This window comes from Trichomycterus rosablanca, chromosome 6, assembly GCF_030014385.1.
Source record: "Trichomycterus rosablanca isolate fTriRos1 chromosome 6, fTriRos1.hap1, whole genome shotgun sequence".
In the NCBI taxonomy this organism is placed as follows: domain Eukaryota; kingdom Metazoa; phylum Chordata; class Actinopteri; order Siluriformes; family Trichomycteridae; genus Trichomycterus; species Trichomycterus rosablanca.
In genome coordinates, this window is record NC_085993.1 from 1,063,371 (window position 1) to 1,079,585 (window position 16,215).

At 42.5% G+C, this 16,215-nt stretch overlaps 1 protein-coding gene across 11 annotated transcripts in view; it reads left to right on the plus strand.

The window, feature by feature from the left end:
* kif1aa (kinesin family member 1Aa) overlaps nt 1-16,215 on the plus strand; it is an 80,919-nt gene that overhangs the window by 42,170 nt on the left and 22,534 nt on the right. For 4 of the 11 annotated variants that reach the window (XM_062997215.1, XM_062997218.1, XM_062997219.1 and 1 more), the window contains 9 exons: nt 2,208-2,326; nt 4,226-4,311; nt 4,386-4,521; nt 5,604-5,757; nt 6,975-7,065; nt 9,985-10,103; nt 10,221-10,276; nt 10,831-11,049; nt 15,815-15,923. In XM_062997215.1, coding sequence (XP_062853285.1) covers nt 2,208-2,326; nt 4,226-4,311; nt 4,386-4,521; nt 5,604-5,757; nt 6,975-7,065; nt 9,985-10,103; nt 10,221-10,276; nt 10,831-11,049; nt 15,815-15,923 — 1,089 coding nt within the window. The remainder of the gene's footprint in view (nt 1-2,207; nt 2,327-4,225; nt 4,312-4,385; nt 4,522-5,603; nt 5,758-6,974; nt 7,066-9,984; nt 10,104-10,220; nt 10,277-10,830; nt 11,050-15,814; nt 15,924-16,215) is intronic. The other 7 variants (XM_062997220.1, XM_062997222.1, XM_062997224.1 and 4 more) reach the window with 3 other exon arrangements.

The following is a 16,215-nucleotide window of genomic DNA, read 5'->3' on the forward strand; positions in this document are numbered from 1 at the left end:
GTCTGATGTGCCTCCTTTTTGGGGTCTGATGTTCTTCTTTTTGGGGTTTGATGTTCCTCCTTTTTGGGGTCTGATGTTCTTCTGTTTGGGGTCTGATGTTTTTTTTCTTTTTGTGGTCTGATGTTCCTCCTTTTTGGGGTCTGATGCCGTTCTTTTTGGGGTCTGATGTTCTCCTTTTTGGGGTGTAATGCCATCCTTTTTGGGGTGTGATGCTTTCCTTGTTGGGGTCTGATGTTCTCCTTTTTGGGGTCTGATGTTCCTCCTTTTTGGGGTCTGATGATCTCCTGTTTGGGGTCTGATGCCCTCCTTTTTGGGGTCTGATGTTCTCCTGTTTGGGGTCTGATGTTCTCCTTTTTGGGGTCTGATGCCCTCCTTTTTGTGGTCTTATTTTCCTCCTTTTTGGGGTCTTATTTTCCTCCTTTTTGGGGTGTGATGTTCTCTAGGATCTAGGATTAGTGGCATGCATTTCCCACAATGAAGTTAAATGAATGTAGGTTTCAGTATCACGTTCAGTATCTCAGGATGAAAGAGCTGGGTTCTGGAACCGCCGTCTCTATAGGCATGCTGACGTCTCTCCGTCCGGATTATCGGATCGGCCGCCGCTCGTTCCTCTCTGTTTTCGGCTCGGCTGCTGCACGACCCGCTGAACCGTTCGACCTGGCTGTTCTCCGTGTTTGGGTGTCGTGTTGGTCCCGGTCCCGGTGCTGACTGAGCTCTGCTTCATATTTTTTATTTGGAGTTGAAAGCATGCCGTGTTTTTTGTCCTGAGCTGTTCATGCACCTCACCAATCTTTACCTTGGCTGATTCTGCATCTTTAAATGTCGGCCCACCAGAGGCTCATGGGAAATGTTGTTTAACAAGAGATTAAAGCATCGTGCTGTAATTATAAATAAACTTACATTAAAACTATTCGATTATATTTGCGATCTTCCCTGGAACCATAATTTCAGTCTCTGTAAAGAGACCACCACACACAACACGCCTTCTTCTTCTTCTAATTATTATTGCTGCTTCCATTAGGGGGCGCCACAGCGGATCGTTCGTCTCTATTCCGTCCTGTCCTGAACCTCCTGCATGCCCTCCTTCACCCTCTTCAGCACCTTCTACTTCTACAGAACTCTCATCCCTGTTCTGCACATGCTCAAACCGTCTCCCTTTACCAGTTACAGTGCCCACGCCAGCTTGTACCTCCACCTTCCTACCCTCCCGCCTCTCTCTCTCCCCTATGCAGGACGTTCTTTCCTAACCCGGCCTCGACCCTGTTTTTTACGCTGGATGCCCTCCTGATGCGTCCCTCCCTATTTACCCAGGCTTGGGACCTGCACCGAGAGCCTGGATGAATAGGAGTCGGCGTCAAGATGGGTATCGAGTCGAACGATGCGCCCTGGCGACGCCTAACGGGAGTGTCATAAATACCAGGACGAAAAGGTCCTTTCCCCAAAACCTAAATGTAGGGTAAAAAGAGCACAGTTTCATTCCTAGCTCATGCTCCTCGTACACCATACGGTCAAAAGTATTGGGACGCCTGACCGTGAGTTTCAAAAACAAACGGTCTTATAACAGAGCAACGTCTGGGTGATCTTTTCAGCTAGAACAACAGCACTAATGTATGTCTGTGTGTGGGAATTTGTGCCCGACAGCATTTGTCTTTATATGGCTGGGCGCTGATTGATCAGTCGATGTTCCAGTTCATCCCAGGCACCGGGCGAGCTCATATAAAGATCTGTATCATGCACATAGAGTCGCGCACTGCTCTCCATTATTCACTGTCTCTGTGCAGCACCAGGATCAGCCAGCAGAGGGATTTTTTGTCCATTCATTACTTGTGCGACTGGGCGCCGATCCATCAGTCTGTGTTCCGGTTCATCCCAGAGCTGTTGAGTGAGGAGGTCAGGGCTCTGTGCAGGACACTGGAGTCTTTATAGAGCTTGCTCATGCTGGAACATGTTGAGAAAGGACCTTCCCTAAACTGTTGAGGCTGACACACATGAATCTGAGAATTAGAAGTGGGTGTCTCAATACTTTCGTCCATATAGTGTTCCTATAAAAGCTCTTTGAAGTAGAAGAACCCAGGTTTCCAGGGACAGGCGTGTATCTGAGGGGTCACTGCGCCCCCCGCTGGTTTGGTTGCTCCGTGTTGTGCCCGTCCTTAAATCTGTGCCTGTATATCCCGTTGGTGACATCTCCTCACGCTTCTCTCCTCCAGGGCGTTTGTGTATCTGAGTAACCTCCTGTACCCCGTACCGCTGGTGCATCGGGTCGCCATCGTCAGCGAGAAGGGAGAGGTCAAGGGTTTCCTGCGCGTGGCCGTGCAAGCCATATCAGGTAAGATCGAGCCGGCTCATGTTTATATATATATATACATATAAATATTTAAAAAAAATCACCCCAGGGCCTAGAAAAGGATGCAATCGAGGGTTAGGGGCCTTGCTCAGGGGTCCAACAGTGGCAACCTGGCAGTGATGAGGCTTCAACCAGCAACCTTTCGATTACTAGTCCGGTACCTTAACCCACTAGGCTACAACATTTATCCAAAGTAACTTAGAACTATGACTGAATACAATTTGAAAAATTGAGGGTTAAGGGCCTTTATTAGGGGCCCAACAGTGGAAATTTGGCAGTGGTGGGGCTTGAACCAGTGACCTTTTGATTACTAGTCCAGTACCTTAACAGCTAGGCTACACCTGCCCTGCTACTACAATGAAATCTTAAAGCTGGGGTCAGAGCGCAGGGTCGGCCACTGTACGGCACCCCTGGAGCCAGAAGGGTTAAGAGCCTTGCTCAGGGGCCCAGCAGTGGCAACCTGGCAGTGGTAGGTCTTGAACCAGCGACCTTTTGATTATTAGTTCAGTACCTTACTGACTAGGCTACAACATTTATCCAAAGTAACTTAAAACTGTGACTGAATACAATTTGAGAAATTGAGGGTTAAGGGCCTTTCTTAGGGGCCCAACAGTGGGTGGGTTCATGTGGAGATCCGTATTGCGTACAGAGAGCCACACACTGCTCTCTGTTATTCATGTCCCTGTGCAGCACCTCGACCGGCCAGCAGAGGTCATAATTGCAGCAATTATAAGGAATCAGTAAGCAAACAACAATCCAAGCAATTGAGTTTAAAGGGCCTTTGGCAGGGATGGGGCTTGAACCAGTGACCTTTAGATTAGCTAGCACGTTGTCTGCTCTAAATACATCACACCAGGATGGGTGTGGTCCCGGTCAGTTGCTGTTTCCCTTTAAGGGTCAATAACGTTATCAATAGGGTAGTTGTAGCCTAGTGGTTGGGGCACTGGACTAGTAATCAAAAGGTTGCTGGTTCAAGCCCCGCCACTGCCAGATTGCCACTGTTGGGCCCTTGAGCAGGGTCCTTAACCCTCAATTGCTTAGATAATACACAGTCACAGTACTGTAAGTCACTTTGGATAAAACGTAAATCAATCAAGTAATCAATCAGTTTATACACATCAGTTTAGGATGAGTGTGGTTGTGGCCTCAGCCAGCAGTTACTGATGTTATGGTAAGCTGGTAGCTTCGATAGGTGCCATGTTCTTCTGGAAGGTTCAGGAACGGCTTGGCGTTACAGCGTCAGATCAGAAACTTGTAATTAGGAATTAGGATTTAGGAATAAGGAATAAGGAATTAGGAATTAGGATTTAGGAATAAGGAATAAGGAATAAGGAATAAGGAATTAGGATTTAGGAATGAGGAATTAGGAATTAGGAATTAGGAATTAGGATTTAGGAATTAGGATTTAGGATTTAGGAATGAGGAATGAGGAATTAGAAATTAGGAATTAGGAATGAGGAATTAGAAATTAGGATTTAGGAAATAGGAATTAGGAATTAGGAATTAGGAATTAGGATTTAGGAATGAGGAATTAGAAATTAGGATTTAGGATTTAGGAATTAGAAATTAGAAATTAGGAATTAGGAATTAGGATTTAGGATTTAGGAATTAGGAATTAGGATTTAGGAATGAGGAATGAGGAATTAGGAATTAGGAATTAGGAATTAGAAATTAGGAATTAGGAATTAGGATTTAGGATTTAGGAATGAGGAATTAGGAATTAGAAATTAGGAATTAGGAATTAGGATTTAGGAATGAAGAATTAGGAATTAGGAATTAGGAATGAGGAGGTGCGCAGGTCTGGGGTGACGGGACCTAAACGACACGGCTCGTGTGACTTCACGAGGAAGTAAAGTGAAGGCGCTCTGGTTTTTCCTCCAGCTGACGAGGAGGCGCCCGACTACGGCACCGGCGTCAGGCAGTCCGGGACGGCCAAGATCTCCTTCGAGGATCAGCAGTTCGAGAAGGTACAAATACCCAAAGTTTCATTATTTCTAATGCTGTTAGAAGTAAAAGCTCCTCTAATAGAAGCTTCTGTCAGTTCCAGTCGGAGTCCTGCCCCTCCGGTCTGTCTGGCGCCGGACACTCGCAGGAGGAGCTGAGGATCGTGGAGGGTGAGGGACAGAATCCAGAAACGCTGCCATCTGCAGACGAAGTCAACAACAACACCTGCGCAGGTAACGAACCGCTTCCTCTCAGGGGTCCTTCTTATCATATTTGGGGAGTTTTTCACGCTTAGCTGTTCCGCAGGAAGGTATTTATAGGACCGCTGGCACACACTGAACAAAGAAACCAAACTCTATGCCAATGCTGTGCTAATGCTAAGGCTAATATATAACCGAAAACACCAAGAACAGCTCCCTAAAAAACAAACAAACAAATGAGGGCTAAGCTAAAACAACAAACAAATGAGGGCTAAGCTAAAACAACAAACAAATGAGGGCTAAGCTAAAACAACAAACAAATGAGGGCTAAGCTAAAACAACAAACAAATGAGGGCTAAGCTAAAACAACAAACAAATGAGGGCTAAGCTAAAACAACAAACAAATGAGGGCTAAGCTAAAAACAAATAAACAAGGGCTACGCTAAAAACAAATAAACGAGGGCTATGCTAAAAACAAATAAACGAGGGCTATGCTAAAAACAAATAAACGAGGGCTACGCTAAAAACAAACAAACAAGGGCTAAGCTAAAACAACAAACAAACGATAGCTAAGCTAAAACAAACAAACAAACAAGGACTAAGCTAAAACAAACAAACAAACAAGGGCTAAGCTAAAACAACAAACAAATGCGGGCTAAGCTAAAAACAACAAACAAATGAGGGCTAAGCTAAAACAACAAACAAACAAGGGCTAAGCTAAAACAAACAAACAAACAAGGGCTAAGCTAAAACAACAAACAAATGCGGGCTAAGCTAAAAACAACAAAGAAATGAGGGCTAAGCTAAAACAACAAACAAATGCGGGCTAAGCTAAAAACAACAAACAAATGAGGGCTAAGCTAAAACAAATAAACGAGGGCTAAGCTAAAAAGAACAACAACAAGGGCTAAGCTAAGACATTAGCACATGGATCAGAAACTACTCCGAGAGCAGCTAATGAGCACAACAGCGTCCTTCATACACGGTACAGTAATGCACACATGAGGAAGAGCTGTGGGTCATGAACCTGGGGGTGAATCAGAAGGCAGACGGACACAGAGGGGTGTTGAAACGAGACGTTATTAACAGCTGGTGAATGTACTGATTTCTTTTAGCCGACCCGGATGACCGGTTGCGCTCGCTGAAGTACGGGATCGTGGACGGCGCTCTGGACCACCTGAGGATGGGAGAGCTCTTCACCTTCAGGGTCACCGTGCTGCAGGCGTCCAGCATCTCGGCCGAGTACGCCGACGTCTTCTGCCAGTTTAAGTGAGTGCGCCGCATCGACAGTACCGTCATTTAATCACTTTGATTTTGGGCGTGGCCTCGGTGGGTTGATTTTTGTTTCGGTGTTGTGATGTCATTTTGTTCTAAACAAATTATTTCAACTTTTATTTCCAAATCATTTCATTTATTCTTCAATTAATTATTTTAATTTTATTCTTTATATAATTTAGTTTTTTCCAAAACATTTAAAAATTATTGTACAAATACATTTAATTTTACTCTCAAATAATTTTATTTTGATTTTATTCTCCAAATCATTTTAATTGTATTCTTAAATTATTTTCTTTATATTCTCCAAATCATTTTAATTGTATTCTCAAATAATTTTAATTTTATTCTCCAAATAATTTTAATTTTATTCTCCAAATAATTTAATTTTTATTCTTAAATTATTTTATTTTTATTCTCTAAATTAATTTATTTTTTATCCTCAAATTATTTTATTTTTATTCTCCAAATTAATTTAATTTTATCCTCAAATTATTTTAATTTTATTCTTCAAAATTATTGTAATTTTTTTCTCAAATCATTTTAATTTTATTCCCCAATTTAATTTAATTTTATTCTCAAACATTTAAATTTTATTCTTAAATAATTTTATTTTTGTTCTCCAATTTTTTCCACTTTATTCTACAAATCATTTTTATTTTATTCACAAGTTCTGCCCGCTGGGGCCGGGCCATGAGGTTTAGACCCTCAGATCTAGAAGAACAAATGAAATAAAAAGCTTCATTAAGATCCGACACTCGTTCATCTTCATTTATTTAATCAGTGAGTGTATAAAACTACGTAGGAAAAAATATTCTGACACGTTGATGTTTTTACTGGGGCGGTAGAAGCAGGGGTGGAAATTTTGGGGTTGGTGGGCGGGGGTAGAAAGTTGCCCCCCTCATTACTATTGCTATATATAGAACAGCTATATAATTAAAGAAGAAACATGACTATAGAGCACCATCTACAGGCCATACTTGGTATTACTGCTTAAACATTCTAACTTGTAGCTTATTTAAAAGATTTAACACAACGGCAATTTAGGTCATTTAAACATACCCACTTCCCTCTGAAATTAGTAACAAGAGATTCTTAATGTAGGCGTAATGCTGTTAACCCTAGTACAACAAATAAGAGGGGGCATGGGGCAGGCGAACATACCCTCCTGTGTCATGGGGCAGATTCTGACCCTCTTCGATCCCTTCCAGCTTCATCCATCGACACGACGAGGCGTTCTCCACAGAGCCGCTGAAGAACACGGGGCGAGGGCCACCGCTGGGGTTCTACCACGTTCAGAACGTAAGAATCCTCAACATCAACTCAACACCAACTCAACACCAACTCACATCAACTCACATCAACTCACATCAACTCACATCAACTCACACCAACTCAACACCAACTCAACACCAACTCACATCAACTCACATCAACTCACATCAACTCACATCAACTCACATCAACACCAACTCACATCAACTCACATCAACACCAACTCACATCAACTCACATCAACTCACACCAACTCAACACCAACTCAACACCAACTCAACACCAACTCACATCAACTCACATCAACTCAACACCAACTCACATCAACTCAACACCAACTCAACACCAACTCACATCAACTCACATCAACTCACATCAACTCACACCAACTCAACACCAACTCACATCAACTCAACACCAACTCAACACCAACTCAACACCAACTCACATCAACTCACATCAACTCAACACCAACTCACATCAACTCAACACCAACTCAACACCAACTCACATCAACTCACATCAACTCACATCAACTCACATCAACACCAACTCACATCAACTCACATCAACTCACATCAACTCACACCAACTCAACACCAACTCAACACCAACTCAACACCAACTCACATCAACTCACATCAACTCACATCAACTCACACCAACTCAACACCAACTCAACACCAACTCACACCAACTCAACACCAACTCAACACCAACTCAACACCAACTCACATCAACTCACATCAACTCACATCAACTCACATCAACTCACATCAACTCACACCAACTCAACACCAACTCAACACCAACTCAACACCAACTCACATCAACTCACATCAACTCACATCAACTCACACCAACTCAACACCAACTCAACACCAACTCACACCAACTCACACCAACTCAACACCAACTCAACACCAACTCAACACCAACTCACATCAACTCACATCAACTCACATCAACTCACATCAACACCAACTCACATCAACTCACATCAACTCACATCAACTCACATCAACTCACACCAACTCAACACCAACTCAACACCAACTCAACACCAACTCACATCAACTCACATCAACTCAACACCAACTCAACACCAACTCACATCAACTCACATCAACTCACATCAACTCACATCAACTCACACCAACTCAACATCAACTCAACACCAACTCAACACCAACTCAACACCAACTCACATCAACTCACATCAACTCACATCAACTCACATCAACTCAACACCAACTCAACACCAACTCACATCAACTCACATCAACTCACATCAACTCACATCAACTCAACACCAACTCACATCAACTCAACACCAACTCAACACCAACTCACATCAACTCACATCAACTCAACACCAACTCACATCAACTCACATCAACTCACATCAACTCACATCAACTCACACCAACTCAACACCAACTCACATCAACTCACATCAACTCACATCAACTCAACACCAACTCAACACCAACTCAACACCAACTCACATCAACTCACATCAACTCAACACCAACTCACATCAACTCACATCAACTCACATCAACTCACATCAACTCAACACCAACTCAACACCAACTCAACACCAACTCACATCAACTCACATCAACTCACATCAACTCACACCAACTCAACACCAACTCAACACCAACTCACACCAACTCAACACCAACTCAACACCAACTCAACACCAACTCACATCAACTCACATCAACTCACATCAACACCAACTCACATCAACTCACATCAACTCACACCAACTCAACACCAACTCAACACCAACTCACATCAACTCACATCAACTCAACACCAACTCAACACCAACTCACATCAACTCACATCAACTCACATCAACTCAACACCAACTCACATCAACTCAACACCAACTCAACACCAACTCAACACCAACTCACATCAACTCACATCAACTCAACACCAACTCACATCAACTCACATCAACTCACATCAACTCACATCAACTCAACACCAACTCAACACCAACTCAACACCAACTCACATCAACTCACATCAACTCACATCAACTCACACCAACTCAACACCAACTCAACACCAACTCACACCAACTCAACACCAACTCAACACCAACTCAACACCAACTCACATCAACTCACATCAACTCACATCAACTCACATCAACACCAACTCACATCAACTCACATCAACTCACATCAACTCACACCAACTCAACACCAACTCAACACCAACTCAACACCAACTCACATCAACTCACATCAACTCAACACCAACTCAACACCAACTCACATCAACTCACATCAACTCACATCAACTCACACCAACTCACATCAACTCAACATCAACTCAACACCAACTCACATCAACTCACATCAACTCACATCAACTCACACCAACTCACATCAACTCACACCAACTCACATCAACTCAACATTAACTCAACACCAACTCAACACCAACTCACATCAACTCACATCAACTCACATCAACTCACATCAACTCAACACCAACTCAACACCAACTCACATCAACTCACATCAACTCACATCAACTCACATCAACTCAACACCAACTCACATCAACTCACATCAACTCACATCAACTCACACCAACTCACATCAACTCACATCAACTCACATCAACTCACATCAACTCACATCAACTCACACCAACTCACATCAACTCAACATTAACTCAACACCAACTCAACACCAACTCACATCAACTCACATCAACTCACATCAACTCAACACCAACTCAACACCAACTCACATCAACTCACATCAACTCACATCAACTCACATCAACTCAACACCAACTCACATCAACTTAACACCAACTCAACACCAACTCAAAACCAACTCAACACCAACTCCTGAAGATTTAATCCGGGTGAAAGAAATAAAACCGTCTGTGTGTCCGTCTGTTCCTCAGATCGCGGTGGAGGTCACCAGATCTTTCGTGGAGTACATCAGGACCCAGCCCATCGTGTTCGAGGTGTTCGGGCACTATCAGAGACAGCCCTTCCCCGCTCTGTGCAAGGACCTCATCAGGTGGGTGGCGGCTCTTACGCTTTTATTATTATGTTAAATTTCCTGTTTGCATTAAAGTCACATTAAATTTTTATTGAATCGTATCGTGTCTCTCTCTCTCTCTCTCTCTCTCTTCAGTCCTCTACGTCCCTGCCGGAGACAGTTCCCCAGAGTCATGCCTCTGTCCAAACCAGGTGAGATTAGCGACGTTTTCTCAGCGGTGTGATGATAGTATTGCTAGCATTTTGTTGTATAGAATAGAATAGAATTTAATAGAATTATTTGTCTTATATACGTCGACATGTATACATGTGCATTAGAATGAAACTATTCTTCCCCGTATCCCAGTTTGTTTGGAAGCCGAGGTCAAAGCAGAGCGCGGGATCAGCCGTCGTACGGCACCCCTGCAGCCGAGAGCTTTAAGGGCCTCGCTTAAAGTTTAGGGCCTTCCCTAAACTTTAGCTGTACAGCTGGAAGCATATCATTTCCTGTGAGCTATTGAGAGTTGCTCAGGGGCCCAAAAACAAGGTGGTGGGACTTGAATTGACAACCTTCTGATTACTAGTCCACTCCATGGATTATAAAATTAGAAGGGGCGTCCCAATACTTTTGTCCATATGGTGTATTTGGTTTATTTGATTATTTTTGCGCTACAGCTTTAGCACGCTAGCATTAGCACGCTAGCTTTAGCCGCGTGGTTGCTCCGCCATCGATGTGACGACTGTGTTGTTGTGGGCGGGGCTTATAGCCGGAGACGGCGACGACCCGTCGGACCGGGAGAAGAGGATGGAGCTGATTCGCTACCTGGTGCCCGACGTGTTCAACGGCCCCCTGGTGGACTCCCTGTCGGGCCACGCCCTCAGCGCGGCAGGGCTGGCGGCCTCCTTCCTGCTGGACGGGGAGGGGCAGGCCAGGCTGACGGCCCCGCCCCTCTCCATCTGTTCGGTCATTAAGGCGCAGACGCCGGGTTCGTAACGGACGTGTGTGTGTGCACGGGGTGTGAGGGAACACGCCAAACGAACGCTCTTGGATCCGAGATTTTGGACTCGACTGTGGGAATTTGTGCTCATTCGGTTTTAAAAAGTTAAAATAAATAAAAGTCATTCCTGAATGTTTGGACGGACGAGAGCGTTTAGTTTCAGTCTTCCCTCAGACCCGTGAGTAACGTGAGTTTCTCTCTCCACCCGTTTCTCCTCTCAGTGATTCTGCAGTAACTGGATGAACAGTGAATCGAGCTCTGTGGTACATTTGGGGTTTACTGGTGAGGGGTGTTTATTCTGTCCTGAATCTGCACCGCGGGTACGAGACCGGGGTGAGACGGTACGTTTGGGTCCATCGGTTCAGTCGGTCCTTCAACATCTGCAGGATTTTTGGGAACATAGACACCATAGTACACAGAGGGGAACCCTCAGGACCCCTCACAGGGAGCCTAAAATATTCTAAACATAATATAATACGTGTTCAGGTCTTTATTTTATCTGCTCATAATCTGACGATGGGTGTCACAGTGCTACCCACCGAGCCACCGCGCCATCCGACAATAAAAATGACCAGTTATTTTATTGATTGTATTATTGGTAGGGGGGGAGGTCTAGCTGTGTTTTTTCCTAACAGTGTCAATGTAAGGCTATGCGAGTCCCAGTTGGTCTCGTCTTTCGAGTACATGATCGTTAAGATCCTCGGTCGTATCACAACATATATAGTATTGGTATACCGTCCTCCCAAGAACTCTATCTCTGTATTTATGTCTGAGCTGGCTGAAGTTCTAAATTTCATCAGTGCAACCTCTACTTCCATAGTCCTGTTGGGTGACTTTAACATACATCTCGACGTTAACTCTTCCCCCGCTGCAGACTTTTTGTCACTGTTGAATTGTTTTGATCTCCAGCAGTATGTAACTTTTCCAACACATAAACAAGGCCACATTTTAGATCTCATATGTGCAACTGGCAATGTTGTCAGTAATGTGTCTGGACATATTACTGGTGTTTCTGACCATCTCTTCATTACTTTCTGTCTCTCTCTTCCTATTAACAAATCCTCTCCGAAGACATTAATTTCCTATCGAAATTATTCTGCTATCAGTCCTCAATCCCTCATGGCTACTCTGGAACACTCAAACTTTACCAGTATTACTTCTGTATGCTTACTGGTGGAGGCTGTCTCACTTTACCATCAATCGATCGCATCTGCCATTGAGGTCCTAGCTCCGGTGAAAACCAGGTATGTTCCACGGTCCCACTCCTCTCCCTGGTTCTCCCCGGAACTACGTGTATTAAAAACTACTGGTAGACGGTTAGAGCGTCTATACAGGAAAACCAGGTCATCCGTGCATTCCATTGCTTTTTCTGCTCACCTAGACAAATATAAAGCGGCACTTAATGCTGCTCGAACTACTTACCTTACTGATAAATTTAAGATAGCAGGACAAGACCCCTCTCACTTATTTTCTACTGTCAAGAGGCTACTGCATCCCCCATCTGACTCTTCTCCCGCTTCACGGGAGCTTTGTAATTCTTTTTTGACATTTTTTGAGGATAAGGTCTCTACTATTTATAAGACTTTATCAAATTCTACAAATCAAACTCCGTTTACTGTTCCTTCACTCTCTTCTCCTAGTTCTCTGTCATCTTTCACTGCTGTCGATTCTTCTGCTATTTTAAAGATCTTGGCCGCTTCAAAGCCCACTACCTCATTTCTTGACCCCGCTCCTACTTATCTTCTGAAATCCTGTGACTCGCTCTTAGCTGCTCCTATCTGTCATCTTGTCAATCTCTCACTCTCTTCTGGTTCTGTCCCTTCTGATCTTAAAACTGCCGCTGTCACTCCCATCCTAAAGAAACCGGGTCTGGACAGATCTGTGTTAAACAACTTCAGACCAATCTCGAATCCTCCATTCCTTTCTAAGGTTCTCGAAAAAGTCGTAGCTTCTCAGCTTCTTGACTTTATGAGCACAAATAATCTGTTTGAAACTTTCCAGTCAGGTTTTCGTTCCCAACACAGTTCTGAGACTGCTCTACTCTATGTGCTGAACGATCTAATACGTTCCTCGGACTCTGGTTTTGTCTCGTCTCTTCTTCTTTTAGATCTCTCTGCTGCCTTCGATACGGTTAACCACAACATCCTTCTGTCTCGTCTGTCTGATATTGGGATTTCTGGCATTGTACTCTCCTGGTTCAAATCCTATCTATCTGACAGGCATTTTTTCATTCGCTTGGGTAATCATGTTTCCGACACTGCTTTGGTGAAACAAGGGGTACCGCAAGGCTCTGTACTGGGGCCTCTTCTTTTCATTATTTATATCATTCCACTTGGTTCCATCATACGCAGACATGGTCTTAACTTTCACTGCTACGCAGACGATACCCAACTCTACCTTGCCTTCAAACCATCCATCTCTTTTCCTCCCGCCTCGCTCACCTTATGTATCCAGGAACTTCAATCCTGGCTGCATTCAAATTTCTTGCTGCTTAATCCCCTTAAGACTGAGCTTCTTTACGTGGGCACTAAAACTTCACTTTCCTCTTTCACAAACTCTCCCCTCCTCATTGGGAATGTTTCCATCACACCTTCCAGCTGTGTACGCAATCTTGGTGTTCTGTTTGACCCTCTGCTTTCATTCGGTCCTCATGTGAAATCACTATCCAAATCAGCCTTCCTTCAGCTTCGCAATATTACTCGTCTCCGTCCATATCTTTCATTTGAGGTGGCGGAAACACTGATACACGTTTTTGTCACCAGCCGTTTGGACTACTGCAATTCTTTATTGCACGGACTTCCCGCCAAAACCCTCCGTCCCCTGCAAACCATACAAAATGCAGCTGCTCGGGTCCTGACATTTACCCGAAAGTTTGACCACATCACCCCTGTTTTGGAAGAACTACATTGGCTGCCAATTTCCATGCGCATTAAATATAAAATTCTGGTCATGACTTTTAAAGCACTTCATGGTCTCGCTCCCGCCTATCTTACTAAACTCCTCACACGCCACACACCATCACGCAGACTAAGGTCATCAGACAAAAATCAGCTCTCTGTTCCTAGATTTAGGATGTCCACTATGGGTGGCAGGTCCTTCAGCGTTGCCGCCCCAACACTCTGGAACTCTCTGCCCTCGACTCTTCGCTCTATTTCTTCTCTTTCTGCTTTCAAGGTGTCTCTAAAAACTCATCTCTTCTCACAACATTTTCATTCTACTTCTTGAACTTATATCTCTAACCTATCCTTACACACTGTTGAATTGTTTTTGTTTTGTTTTTGTTTTGTCTTGTTTTGCGTGTTGTCGTTTGTTTTCACTTTTTATACTGTACAGCGACCTTGAGCTTGGTGAAAGGCGCTATATAAGTTGAACTTATTATTATTATTATTATTATTATTGATCACTAACTTTATGACAAGTTCCGCCCGCTGAGGTTTAGACCCTCAGATCTTATTGGTGAAACTTTACCGAATCTTCAACATCCTTCATTTTAACACCAGGAGAAGTTATGACCAAAATATTTCAACTTTATTCTACAAATCAATTTAATTTTATACTCAAATTATTTCAACTTCGATTTCCAAATTATTTTTATTTTATTGTCAAAAAATATGGGGTTAGGGTTAAAGTTAGGGTTAGAGTCATTTTAATTTTATTCTCAAATTATTTCAACTTTATTTTAATTTTATTCTTAAATCATTTCAACTTCATTTTAATTTTATTCTTAAATTATTTCAACTTCATTTTAATTTTATTCTTAAATTATTTCAACTTTATTCTACAAATATTTTAATTTTATTCTTAAATTATTTCAACTTTATCCTACAAATTATTTTAATTTTATTCTTAAAAATATTTTAACTTCATTATCCAAATTATTTTAATTTTATTCTCAAATTATTTCCACTTTATTCTACAAATTATTTCAATTTTATTCTAAATTATTTCCACTTTATTCTCCAAATTATTTAAATTTTCTCTCCAAATTATTTTAATTTTATTCTCTAAATCAATGGAATTTTATTCTTAAATTAATTAAACTTTCTTTTTATTTTATTCTTAAATTATTTCCACTTTATTCTACAAATTATTTTAATTGTATTCTCAAATTATTTTAACTTTATTGTTTTTAATTTTATTCTCCAAATCAATGTAATTTTATTCCCACTTCATTTTAATTTTATTCTTAAATTTTTTCCACTTTATTCTACAAATCATTTTAATTTCATTCACAAGTTTCGCCCACTGTGGCAGAATGCCGAGGTTTAGACCCTCAGATCCAGGAAAACAAATGAAATATAAAGTCGGGTTGAGGGCCTTGCTCATAGCTGAGGCTGGATTTGAACCAACAATCTACCAATTGACAGGCCAAAGCTCCACCTAGACTATTAATGTCCCACGCTAGTTACCTTTCACAAATATTGAATATTACTAGTCTAGTACCATAACCAGAAGGTTACAACTGCCCTAAACTTTATGACAAGTTCCACCCGCTGTGGCAGAGTGACAGAACTGCAGATGTGAGGGGCCACTGTACAGGAGCCACGCCCTGTTTCCTGGGTTCCTAATTCCGCTCACCTTTAGTCTTTATTTCCTCTAAACTCTGTGTGTGAAACTTCTCTCCTTTTTTGTTCTCCTTTTGATCAGATTCCTCCTCTCCAGCGTGTGGGTGATCAGACTCCCGTACTCACCATTACAGACCTGATAAATAAATAATACTAAATAATAAAACACTGTTTTTTACCTCTGTTAGTTCCTGCCACCAAGCTGAAGACGCTGACCAGACCCACAGCCGGACCCTGTCACTGTAAATACGACCTGATGGTTCTCTTCGAGATCTGTGAACTGGAGGCCAACGGAGAGTGAGTTCTGTTCTAATGCTTTAGGACCCTGTATCAGATCTAGTCTAGATCTAATAACGGAGAGTGAGTTCTGGTTTAATGCTTTAGGACCCTGTATCAGATCTAGTCTAGATCTAATAACGGAGAGTGAGTTCTGGTTTAATGCTTTAGGACCCTGTATCAGATCTAGTCTAGATCTAATAACGGAGAGTGAGTTCTGTTCTAATGCTTTAGGACCCTGTATCAGATCTAGTCTAGATCTATTAACGGAGAGTGAGTTCTGGTTTAATGCTTTAGGGACCCTGTATCAGAT